Source organism: Ursus maritimus, unplaced genomic scaffold, assembly GCF_017311325.1.
Source record: "Ursus maritimus isolate PB19 unplaced genomic scaffold, ASM1731132v1 scaffold_10, whole genome shotgun sequence".
NCBI classification, from domain to species: domain Eukaryota; kingdom Metazoa; phylum Chordata; class Mammalia; order Carnivora; family Ursidae; genus Ursus; species Ursus maritimus.
The window spans coordinates 79,657,772-79,671,136 of record NW_024423344.1 but is presented as its reverse complement, the minus strand read 5'-3'; the positions used below and the strand labels follow the sequence as shown (position 1 = coordinate 79,671,136).

The following is a 13,365-nucleotide window of genomic DNA, read 5'->3' as shown; positions in this document are numbered from 1 at the left end:
TGAAGCAAAGCTGGAATTCCTTAACGTGACCATCTTTTCAGTGGGAATATGGCTTTATTCCCTTTGTGAAGAACCACAGGAACTTTTAAATCAAGTGACTTCTTTTGAGAGTGGGTGGGACTGAGTTGGCCTGTCATAACCTGGTCTGTCTCTCTTGCTGGTATTTAGGTCAGATGCGGAAAGTGTTTGGGAAAGAAGTATTGGATTATTCTTCGAATCTGTGTCAGGGAAAATCTGATTTGTTAGTTGGCATGCCTGACAACATAGTCCTACAGATCTTCTCTTTTTTTTATTTGGATGACAGTGGGCAGCTGTTGAAAACCTGGAAAAATTCCAAAAGGTAAGGCCTTAAAAAATACATAGATGTATTTTTTACCAGTAATTTTGAAGAGAAAGGGCATGATTTAGAAAACCTTAACTTCATATGATGACAAACACTGGATTTGGGCAATGATAAAATATGTTTTACTTACAGCCCAAGAAACTTGTTAAGTTACTGCTCCAGAGGAAAAAGTAACACAACAGAGAGAATGATAAAGTGCTTATCTGTACAATATAAGGTCAGCGAGTGTCATAGGCAAACCTATTCTAGCAAAAGGAAATCCATCATGCTGCATGTCACGGTGAATGGTGTTAACACACATATTAAAGAAAGTGGTAAAAGATAGTACTGATATAGTTTCTACTTGAACTTACGCAAACACTAAAAACAGAAAAAGAAATTGCATGGAAATCCCTAAATACTGGTTTTGCCAGTGTCCTTCAATGAGAAACTTGGCAGTTTAACATAAACTTGGAAACCTTTTTTTCTGGATAATTAGTAATAAAACTTTACAAATATGAGAGCAGCTTCTGACTTTGCCAGCAACAGGTGCTCGGTATCTCTAAACCCGTTTCCTAGTTTATAAAAGGGAGATCATGTACGTCCTGCCCAATCAATCTTAAAAGTGAGTCTAAGCTGAAACTGGGAAGTGTATATGGAAGTATTTCATACCAAGGTAACCCATTATACAAATGTATTATTGTTTTATTTATTTTAAATTTATTTGATAGAGAAAGACACAGCGAGAGAGGGAACACAAGCAGAGGGAGAGGGAGAAGCAGGCTTCCCGTCAAGCAGGGAGCCCAATGCGGGGCTCCATCCCAGGACCCTGGGATCACGACCTGAGCCGAAGGCAGACACTTAGTGACTGAACCACCCAGGCACCCCAATGTATTATTGTTTTAAATCAGTAATCTCAAAGTGACTTCTGGGAAGCCCTGCGGACAAATCTCAGGGACCTTTGAGACGGTGTAACTACTTTTTACTTATTTTCCAGCTTTACTGAGGTATAACTGACAAATTTGTAACATTTAAAGTGTCCAAAATACTGATTTGTAAAATGTGTACATTATGAAAGGATTCACATTGAGTTAGCATCACCTCACATATTTACTTATTTTGGGGTGAGAAAACTCTACTCTCCTAGCAAATTCCAATTACACAATACAGTGTTATCACCTACAGTCACTATGTTGCACATAAGATCCTTGACCTTATTCTTATAACTGAATAACCTATGACTTTCACTAACCTCTATTTCCCTCACACCCTCGTCCTGGCGGCCACCATTTTACTCTGTTTCTATGAGTTTGACTTTTTTCCACACTGTACATGTAAGTGATACTATGCAGTATTTGTCTTGTTTGTTTCGCTTACCTCACTTAGCACAGTGCCCTCCAAGTTCATCCACGTTGTTGAAGATGGTAGGGTTTCCTTTTATGAGGCCGCATCATATTCCATTTTCTTTATCCACCCAACCATCATGGACACTATGGTTGTTTCCATACCTTGGCTACTGCGAATAATGCTGTGATGAACGTGTAAACAGATATCTCTTCAAGGTAGTCCTGATTCTGCTCCCTTTGGATCTATCTATGCCCACAGGGGCACTGCTGGATCATATGGTTTTTAATTTAACATTCTATTTTTAATTTCTTGAGGAACCTCCACACTGGCATACCGTAGTGGCTCTACTACTTGGCATTTCCACCAATGGTGCACAAGGGTTCCCTTTCCTTCATATCCTTGTCAAGACTTGCTCTCCTGTCTTTCTGATTTTAACCACTCTGACAGGTGTGAGATGGTATCTCCTTGGGGTTTTGATTTGTACTTCTCTGATGAGTAGTGGTGTTGAGTACCTTTTCATGGACCTGTTGGCCATCTGGGATGTCTTCTTTGGAAAAATGTCTATTCGGGTCTTTTGCCCCTTTTTTTTTATTGCGTAATTTGGGTTTTTTTGCTGTTGAGTTGAAGGAGCTCCTCACAGATTTTGGATATTAACCCCTTAATAGTTATGTTGTGTGAAGACATTTTTTTCCTCTCATTTTATAAATGGGTTCCTTTCGTGTGAAGCTTTTTAGTCCAATGTAGTCCATTTGTTTGTTTTTACTTTTGTTGCCTTTGCTTTTCGTGTCAAATACAAAACATTATCACCAAGACTGGGTGACAAGGATCGAATCCTCTATGTTTCTTTCTAGGAATTTTATGGTTGCAGGTCTTATGTTCGAGTCTTCAGTCCATCTTGAGCCGCACTTGTGTTTCCAGATCAAAGCCCAAATGAGCAGTGAGAACACAATGGCTTCCTCATCAGGAGATCCAGTCCGATCCATACTCTAAGTAGGAGTCCGTAAACTACGGTCCACAGGCCAACTATGGCCTGCTGCATGTTTTTATAAATAAAATTTTATTGGAACACAGCCCTGCCCATTCATTATGTATTGCCTAACGGCAGAGTTTACAAGTTGTAACAGAGATCAGAGAGTCTGCAAAGTCTCGAAGAGTTACTACCTACCCCTTTTCCATCAGGGCTGGCTGTGCTGGGTTACATGGAGCTCACAGAATCACAGCAAGTCCTTCTCACCCCTCCCCTGCCAAGTTCTTGGAGTTCCAGAGTCAAGAGCAAGAACACTACAATGCCATGGGACAGACTACGTATGCAACAGTCAAATGTCTTTAATGATAAGTGAGTAATTCTCAGGGTTTTTTTGTTTTTTTAAAGATTTTATTTATTTGAGAGAGACAGAGATAGGGAGAGAGAGAGCACAAGCAGGGTCGGGGGAGAGAGAAACAAGCTCCCTGCAGGCCAGGGAGCCCGTTGTGGGACTCAATCCCGTGACCCCAAAATCATGACCTGAGCCAAAGGCAGATGCTTAACTGACTGAGCCACACGGGTGCCCCAAATTCTCAGTTTTTTATAAACATGTCATATTTAGTAAAGAATAATCAACAAAATACTCAGGTAATTAAAGCTACATTTTGAAAAGCAATATTTTATTATGTAAAATTCAATGTAGGAAAAGTACCATAACTGGACTTCAAATCCATAGCAACTAAAATTATTTAATATGTGGTCCAAAGCATAGTGCCAAAAATACATAAATGTTTAAAAATTTCACTAACATTAAAAAGTACTATGAACGCATAATTGCAGAAAGCTCCATTAAGTCTTTTAAAAATAAAGCTGCCTCAGACTGCAAAAAGGAAAACCCCAGATGTTGTACCTAAGTTATCCTTGTCCCCAAATAATGCCCTTATGTTGTCTCAGCAGCCCTTACATAACAGTGGTTACACACCATGAGCAGCACATCCATCCAAAGACTGAAAACAGTGGCCAAATTGTTCAAGGGGCAATACTTCAAGCTGTGGGACTCGACATAGTGGTAAGGCTCTCGTGTCCTAGGGGCTGCAGCACACAGACGTCAGGGAGTGTCCACAACAGACGGCACAGGTGTCTGGATCACCAGCTCACAACAGCATGAGAGCTGCTCCCTTCCCTTTTTTAAACCACAGCTCACACACACGCGATCTGGATCCCGACAGATCGGTTACTCAACCTATGTACCGGTTATTCCTACAACATGTTTCAAAGTGCTTCAGAGTCCACGCTGGTACAATACTAATTTTCTTCCGTTTTAATCGTATGTTTCTACTTTTCAAAGGAGATTATTCATTCCGTTCTGGCTAAACAGCATATACTAGTTTATACTAAAAACAGTAAAATCTATGACAACTTTTCAATTTTTTAACAGCTTGCTTCTTTCTTAAGAATGGTTTCTAGATGTTTCTATGCCACATTTATATTTCTAGTTTCTGACTTCTTTATGAGGAGTAAATGCATCTTGTGGGTTACACTCAAGGCTGACTGATACATTTCTGGAATGTCCTCTCTAACCCACAACATGCTGAATGGGAGCTCCCCGTCAAATGTGCGCACTGACTCACCCTGCCTCTTCACTCTTCTGGGGACCAGCCCATGCAGAATCTTCAGCCTCGCCCCTGCTCCCATCACGGCCCTCCACAGAGGTTCCCCCGCCAGTTTCTCGTGCTCGGATGCGAGCTCCCGGCTGGTACAGCTGCAAGGCCGGCCGATCCTGCCGGGACAGAGGGGTGGGTTACCCTTCCAAAGGCTGGCGATACAAGAGGGAGCAAAATGTCTCTACTTGCAGGATCTGATGATCCTAATTATCTACCACAAATCAGTCTTGCGGCTAAAAAATCTGCCTTTTTCACAGCACTATCTCAGAAACCAGGCATTCTGAAGCCCAAAAAAAGCTATGAAAAGGAAGACAGTCGATATTTAAAATAACCTGATAGAAGGTAAATTAGTGTCTGGGAAAATGTTATGCTCAAACCCAGAACACCCCCAGAGCCAGTAGAATCATTGCATTCCCCTCCCAGGTGGACAGGTGAAGACTTACACACATGTCTCAGCCCCTCCAACTCACCAGGCAGGGTAATCACGCAGCCTGAGACAAAGCAAGGCACAGCTCCTCAGAGGTGGCTTTTTAGGGTCATGAACTGAATAGTTAGTAACATCTGTGATGAGCGCTTTCCATGTGGGTTATTCCTGAACTGTCCCCATCACCTGATTAAATTCTCAGAGATGGAAGAATGCAACAATGTTTGAATAAAGTGTGTAAAATACTACTGAACTGCTTCAGGACACCAGGATGGTGAGGCCAGTAAAGGACAGAGGGACTCTGAAGCTTAAGGACCAGGAGCAACAGTGGGAAGCCAGCCAGCTCTGCCCTGAAGAAGAGGGGGACCAATCAACTGCTGGCTCAAGGGAGCCTCCTGCACCTGCACCCCTTCCTTGGCCTCCAAGGGGCCCTGGCACATCCAGCACGGTGTTTCTGCAGGGCTCCCCAACTTACTTTTACCCACTCCCAGGCCCCAGAGTCCCCACCAGGGCATTTACCGGCATGCCCTTTTCTTTAACAGAAGCCTGGCCGGTGAAGAGAATGGGAAAGGGCTGGGCAGGGGCCGTAGGTCTGAATCCCTGTGCACACAGAGGTGCAGGGCTCCCATGCCACCTTCTGCCTTAGGCCAACATGCACGGTCCTGCTTTTCACCAGGGCAACACTGGTGTGCACAGATGGTGAAAGGACACTGTAACCGGTCGGGCCTCATACGAAAAGTGCCATTATGCACAAGGCACTTTATTACCTCCAGGGCATCACAGTTCATTGAGAGGAGTCCCAACACCTAAAGCTGTGCAAATACAGATCACTCACGGCCACTACATGAAAAGGCAGCGGAGACACGAGTGTTCATGAAACAACCCCCACCAAAAAGACCCATGGCTGTACCTACTGTACCTGAGATTAAGGTAACTACAGAAACTTTTGAGTAATACAGATGTGGTTAGTCAAGGGTGCAGAGAAGAAGGCTCCCCTCTTGCCGGTAGCTCTGCCTTGCCTTTACTGGAAACATTTTAAAAATCCACATCACTGATACCAGCAACACCTTGGGTGGATCTGAAGGGGATTCTGCTGAGAAAGCCAATCTCGGGTCACACACTGTGTGCTTCCATTTCTAAAGAACCCCTGAAATGACAAAATCATGCAGAAAGAGGACAGTGTGCCTGCTGGGGTCAAGGATGGGGTGGCAGGAGGGTGCGGACTGCAACCCGGGGAGACTGGGGAGCCTCGGTCCCCTCGGTCATCAGGTGGCGGGCCGGTGGGGGACTGGCTGGCACCATGGCGCCTGGCCCTGGAAGGGAGGGGACCCCATTAATATTAAGTGCTTCTCCACAACAGCGTGATGTGAATAAAAATTAACCTCAAACTCTGGGGGGGAAAAAAAGCCATTTGTTGGTCTAAGTGGGCAATTCCAATCCTGTGTCGACTGTGCAGATCTAACTGACCGGTATTTATGAGCCCTCTATCTCCTAATAATCGGTATGTTATTAGTAACGTAAGAGAAAGCTCCATAGGGTGTCATGAAATGCAAGCTGTCGGGCAGTACACGCCCTAAGAGCGCAGGACCCAGCAGGGGCGGACTTCCCACTGTCAGTGTGAGTGATCTGAAACCTCAAGACACCTGATGTAGATTTCTCTGTCTTGGCTAAACAAAGGAACTTCTGTTTGGCAAAGCAGGTGTAAGCCTGCAGATGTGTAGTCTATACTTTTAGGGTTGATGAATGAATGAATAGAAGAACCTTGTTTCCTGGGCGCTCCGCTTTGGGTGCTGGGCCGCTTTCACTTCTGTGCTCTCTCCCAGGCCGCTCTGCTGCCTCCACAGGGATGCCACTGTCCTGGCTCCCCTTCTTCCCTCTGTCTGGGGGGACTCCTTTCCCCCATTTTGGCTCTTCTTCGTTTCTCCTTGAAAACTTGTCAAACTCACAGTGAGCTCTGTGCTTTCTGCTGTCATCCATGTGGCATCTCTGTGTTTCAGGCTCTTTTTCTCGAAATCTTCTCTCCATTTCCCTTTGCTCTTTATCACTGTCATTCTGTGACCTGTGATTCAATACAAATTCTCAGTAACCTTAGGTATACTGCTTGTCGAGTACCTGTCTTGCCATCCAGACTGTAAGTTCCAGAAGAGGCAGGGAATCCCTAAGTCTGCTCATCAGCACATCACAGGCGTGCACGTAACGGGCACAGCACAGGCATTCAAGAAAAAATTGCTGAAAGATGAATCAACAATAGTAACGACAGTATCTACTGTTAAACCTGAAGGACATACATAATAGGCATATATACTTAGTTTTCTAATTCTCAGTAACCCCCCAAAGTAAATATAACTCCCCCTTTACAGATAAAATACAGGAGACCAAAGTGCTCATGTGACTTTCCTAGTGGCCCAGGTCCACGTCCATGAGGACACAGAGCTGATACTGATAGCTTGGTTTCTGCTTCAAGTGTAGTAAAATTAACTGAAATTTACTAATTTTTATACATACATCAAACTGATATGAATAATAAATAAATAAATGGCTGCTTAGCTCCATTGGTTCTTAAAGTCTTTCCCTTCACAACGCACAGGTAAAAGTCCTCACATGCTGTCCATGGCTTCCCCACAAAACAGAAGCAGCAGGATTGGTAGGGAGAAAAAGATCTCTGACAAAAGTATGAATTCATGCCAGAAACATGACAAAAGGCACTGCTATATCATAAACAATAATACGAACACCTCTAACAGAAACCAGAGTGCTAACAGATCATAGATTTCATAATCATGTAAAAATTAATTTTATAAACAAACCAATAAACCAGAACCCCCAAAAAGAGGGCAACAATTTTTTTTTTTAATCACAACTCTGTGTGGACGAAAGGACAGTAAAAAGTCACTCAGATGGCTGTGTTTCTGAGCAAACAGCAGCCTAATCTCATGACCCTGCCATCTTGCCTGCAAACATAAATTCACTTCCAGACACCTCAGAAGCAGAGCAGCCCTGGGCTCCAGGAAGCTCCAGGGGTGTCCTGATACAGTGCATGGGCAAGAGCCCTAGGCCAGGGGAACAAGAAGCCTAGATACACGTGGCCCCCTTGACTGTGTGGAGGTGGCCAAACTTTGACGAGGCTCAGAGGCAGGAGGGAGGGGCTCCCACCTGACAAGGTTCTGGCAGATCTCCCTGGCCCCTGTGCAGAGACTGTGTCTTCCCATTCCTACAGAAGCCCTGCTTGAGCTCCTTTCATGAGCAGCATGTCACAAGCAGGCAGAGAAGTACACACCTAAGGATCCCTAGCCTGAGACAGGCTGGGCTGGTGAACACCAGCTGCTGGTCAAATTCCACGGAAGGGCCACAGGGACGATAACGCCAACAAAGGAAGCTTAGCACTTGGACAAGAGACTGTGAAGGAGATCCTGAAGACCTAAAAGGCGGTAACAGGAATCCAAAGGAAGAGGCTAGGACAGGCACAGCTAAGAAACCAGCAAAACGACGTGTCCCTGCTTGGAAAGCAGACTTGAGGCAGATGAAAGGAGCTGACTAAGTTCCTAGTATGACCAAGGAGAAATAAAGATGTTGACAAGCATATCGTCATAAAATCTCTAATTCCACAAGCAGTATGAAATACAAGCACTTGTACTGACAAAGGACAGTCTGTGATCCTTCATGTGGTCAAAGCAACAAAAGCGCAGGCTTACTTTTCCCTGGGCTCCTCCAGTGAGCTCCCCAAGGGCGTGGGCTTCAGGACAGCACAGCTAGCACAGGGCTCCCGTTTTCCATCTCCGATATCCACTTCCTCGTGTCTTTCTTTTGGCTTCTCAGTTGGTTCCTCCCCCTTTTCTGGTTTCTTAAGAAGCTAAGAAATTATGATCTCAGTAAAATATCACTTTTGGAGTATTTTATAAAGGAAGTTGTTTAATAAAAAATTAAAAATATAAAACAACATTGAGCACAAATATTTGGATAACAAAAAATGTAAACTAAAGGTGCAGCGACCAGGTTTTTGGTTAAATACTGAGGGGAACATTCAGTCGATGAAATACTATAGTTATGAACAATGATCTAGGACAGTTGATGTGATGAGATGTTATTATTGACAAAAAAAAAAAAAAAAGACCTGGTCTCTATTTGTATGTTTACACACACAGAAAAACATCTAAAAGGCTGGCAACACTGTGTTAATAGCGATGATTTTCGGGTGGTGGAACTGAAATGATTTCTTTCCTTTTGTCACCAAGTTCTAGTTTTTTCTAAAATGAACAAATATTGCTTCTGTAACACGTAAAAATATATTGTTTAAAATGTTGCTTTATGTTGATGACTTTTAGAATAGCTTAAACTTTTTGAAAACACATCTTACTCTTTCTTGAATCAGCCTGAGCAGGTTGCTGTGTCTGAATTTGGGCCTTCCCCCCCTCCGCCCCCGTTCTCTGTGTAGTTTGCTCTTTGAAATTCAAGTGCCATAGGTAAATCAGTTTATAAAACAAAAGTAGAAGGCATACTTCTGAGAATTTTTTCTTTTTTTTTTTTTAAGATTTTATTTATTTATTTGATAGAGAGAGAGACAGCCAGGGAGAGAGGGAACACAGGCAGGGGGAGTGGGAGAGGAAGAAGCAGGCTCCCAGCAGAGGAACCTGATGTGGGGCTCGATCCCAGGACTCTGGGATCACGCCCTGAGCTGAAGGCAGATGCTTAACAACTGAGCCACCCAGGCGCCCCGAGAATTTTCTAACTTATAAAAGTGAGCATATTTTAAATTGTACTATAGCAAAATTATACACAAATTTCAACTACATGAGTTCATTTAAGAGTGAAACAAATAAAATGTAAGACCGAGTACAAAAAGTTGCTTCTCATCACAGGTGTGCACTATGTTACCTTACATGCTCTTATTCTGCCTGCAGGGTCTGTGAATTTAAACATTTCCTGTCAGATATCAATTGACATTTATGATTTTTTTAAAAGACTTTATTTATTTGACAGAGAGAGAGCAAGAGAGACAGAGCACAAGCAGGGGGAGCGGCAGGCACAGGGAGAGGGAGAAGCAGGCTCCCTGCTGAGCAGACAGCCTGACACAGGGTTCGATTCCAGGACCCTGAGACCATGACCCTCTGAGCTGAAGGCAGACGCTTAACCGACTGAGCCACCCAGGCGCCCCTATTGACATTTATGTTTTAAGGTCTTATTTACTTGACAGAGAGAGAGTGCACACACAAGGAGGGGAAATGGCAGGCAGAGGCAGAGGGAGAAGCAGGCTCCCTGCTGAGCAGAAGTCTGTACTTGGGGCTCGATCCCAAGGACCCTGGGATCATGACCTGAGGCAAAGGCAGACACTCAGCTGACTGAGCCACCCAGGCGCCCCTATTGACATATTTTTTAATTAAAATGGTAATATATGCTGGTAATAAAAGTAAACCACAGGGAAGTATAATAGTTTATGTTTCCACCCATCCATCCAACAAATAATTGGTGCACCTATGAATCGTTTTTACTTGCAATACTTCTGAAACCAAACGTGTGGCATCCTTTTCAACACCACTTCTCCAACCCTCCAACACAGACTGGGTGTCCTACAGTTCCATTCGGTTTTGACACTAGCTAGCTGGAACTGATGTCAGATTGCACAAAACTGTCTCCACTTCAGACACCTGAAGCCACCCACAGCCTCAGCCACCTGTCATCTCACTGGCATATAGAAGACACTCTTATCACTCCAGAGACTGCAAGGATTCTAGAAGCTTTGTGCCCAGAACTGGGGAAAAAGGCTCTGTGTCAGGTGCTAGGAATATAGTTGTGCATAAGAGACAAGTGACCACAATGAAGGAATTCACAGGACATTCTGGCTGAGGCAGTGGTGGCCATGGGAGGAGGGGAGAATGGTGTACACAGTGACAAAATAGAAAAGTACACCAGATAATCTTAGGTGTCACGAAATGCTACAAACACCTACTAAAAAAGAAAAAAAGGACAGAGAGAGATGTGGGGTGAGGAGTGATGGCTTCTCAAAGGGTTCAGGGAGGGTCTCTCTGTGGAAGTTAGACATGATGAGGAAACACTTATGAGAAGACATAAGTGGAAGGAAGCAAGCAGAGGCCTACGGTGAAATCAGACTGGCAAAGGGAGAAGGAGAGAGAGAGGGAGGAGACAGGGAGGGGAGAAGGAGGAAGGGAGAAGGTGGGAGGGGCAAGGAGCCAGGCACAGGAGAAGGTGGAAGCAGGTGCCAGGTCTTCTGTGTGTCCATCCAGCCCACATCTGTTGTTAATAAGCTTTGTGATAAAGATCACACAACTTTGTTAATAATGTAATCTATTGCCTACAATTTATATATTCAGGAATTTTATTTGTAACTTTGGTAATCTAACTTCTTACTTCAACTTAAGCTCACTACCTAGTTTTATTTTATTTTTTTTTTTTTTTAAAGATTTTATTTATTTATTCGACAGAGATAGAGACAGCCAGCGAGAGAGGGAACACAAGCAGGGGGAGTGGGAGAGGAAGAAGCAGGCTCATAGCGGAGGAGCCTGATGTGGGGCTCGATCCCATAACGCTGGGATCACGCCCTGAGCCGAAGGCAGACGCTTAACCGCTGTGCCACCCAGGTGCCCCACTACCTAGTTTTAGAGTCCTCAGAGGAAAATAAAAATAGCTGGGTTGCTCTTATATCATAGCTCTCTTTATTGTTAAAAACAGCCATGAGTTCTCTCTGCATTTGTATTTTTATGATATTAACACACACTCTTCTAGCATTTCTTCACTGATATTTTCAGGTTAAAAAAATTTTTTTTAATTCTCCAAATGATTTGTAAATCAGACATCCCTAAAATGAGCCCAGATGCTCACTTAGGGCAAACCTTGGGCTGGGGTGTGTGCCCTCAGGTCAGGACACCAGATACTCCTAAGGACAGAGATTGCTGCTTACTCGTGTCATTGGGGTCTACTCTGCAACCAAGGTCTTGTTTTACCAGACTTGGATAAGAATATCCTTTCTCTTGCTTTGTTTGTGTTTTGACTCCTTTTCTATATGAAAGAGCATATGTTTATTTTTGTTGACTTAATTTTGTTTTTCTTTGGCTTATTTTGGACTCTAATTTCACAATTTAAAATGTAAAAGTGAAATGCTATACTCCAAATACTTCAAGTCTTACTTAAAATTATAAATGAAATTGTAAGCTACAACTTCGAACATTATTCTTGAAAAACTCTCAAAGCTATTGATAAAAGTGCTTTTGAGAACGTAAAGATTAGGCAGTGAGCTAGCTATTATGTGCTTAGAAAGGTCAATGAGAAGGTTAGGCAATATTTCCATCTGTGACTGTAAAATCTGCATTAAATGCAAATACCTACTCTGCCTGAACATGACAGCTGAATTTCTAACACGATTACTGTTTAAGGATTCCCTACAATATTAAGGTTTCATTATTAGCTCCCTTGCTGTTGGAGATGACAGGTTATAGGAAGTCGGTCTGCTACAATTTTCTTGGGAGAGTTGTGTGTTCACTAAACCATGTGGACAAACAGAAAACACGCCCTTGGTTATTTCCCTGAGGAACACCCTGGTTTTGCCATGTTCTTGCCGATGAGGGACAGACCATCTTTGATAGTCCTGGTTGGACTCCTCAATCTCATCAATGTTATCAGACTGTGAGACACTTTCTGTGGGACAATTGGTTCCCTACTCATCTTGCATATCTAGGATTTGTCTTCACAGCAAATGTGCTCAAGGGACGTGACCTACCCATACTTTTTTTTTTTTTTTAGATTTTTATTTATGTATTTGACAGAGACAGCCAGCAAGAGAGGGAACACAAGCAGGGGGAGTGGGAGAGGAAGAAGCAGGCTCCCAGCGGAGGAGCCTTATGTGGGGCTCGATCCCAGAACGCCGGGATCGCGCCCTGAGCCAAAGGCAGACGCTTAACGACTGAGCCACCCAGGCGCCCCTGCCCCATACCTTTTATCAAGATACGGTTTTCAACACTGTCTTTAAACTTGAAGAGAGACATTTTTGGCTCTCTTCCTGGCACTTCTTGAATATGTCCCCATCTGAGACTAGGTGCCACTATGTGGCCTGCTCTGACCAGTGCAATGTGGGTGGATAGGCTGTGTCTCTTCCATGTGGTTTAAGAACCAGCGTGCAAGCTTGTGTGCCACACATTTCTTTCCCCATCCTAGAGAATGCGGAAACAAATGCCAAGGTGGAGCCTCCATCAATGGGTCACTGGATGGCAATGGTGAGCAGCGTACGATGGCCATGGAATACCAGCAACAGACTCCAGTTACATGAACTGGTGAGGTGTGAGGCTATCTGCTACTGCAGCAAACCCAGACAGGCCTGAGGGAGACGCACAGTGGTGTGTTTTCGTAGGAATTTTGTTAAGAAATTGTTCCATCCAGCAAGTGAGCCCCATGTGACCACCGACAAGGAGAAACTGATTTAGAAGCAAACGCCTAGGGGCGCCTGGGTGGCACAGCGGTTAATCGTCTGCCTTCGGCTCAGGGCGTGATCCCGGCGTTACGGGATCGAGTCCCACATCAGGCTCTTCCGCTATGAGCCTGCTTCTTCCTCTCCCACTCCCCCTGCTTGTGTTCCCTCTCTCGCTGGCTGTCTCTCTCTGTCGAATAAATAAATAAAATCTTTAAAAAAAAAAAAAAA

General features: G+C 44.0%; 1 protein-coding gene across 5 annotated transcripts in view; it reads right to left on the bottom strand.

Moving 5' to 3' along the window:
• Positions 1-3,292: 3,292 nt before the first annotated feature.
• UPF3A (UPF3A regulator of nonsense mediated mRNA decay) overlaps positions 3,293-13,365 on the bottom strand; it is a 22,218-nt gene continuing 12,145 nt past the window's right edge. For 3 of the 5 annotated variants that reach the window (XM_008685019.2, XM_040625011.1, XM_040625022.1), the window contains 3 exons: positions 8,414-8,571; positions 6,483-6,780; positions 3,293-4,413 (listed from right to left, as the gene is read on the bottom strand). In XM_008685019.2, coding sequence (XP_008683241.2) covers positions 4,261-4,413; positions 6,483-6,780; positions 8,414-8,571 — 609 coding nt within the window. In that variant the 3' untranslated portion in view covers positions 3,293-4,260. Of the gene's footprint in view, positions 4,414-6,482; positions 6,781-8,413; positions 8,572-13,365 lie in introns of those variants that run through there. The other 2 variants (XM_040625024.1, XM_040625026.1) reach the window with 1 other exon arrangement.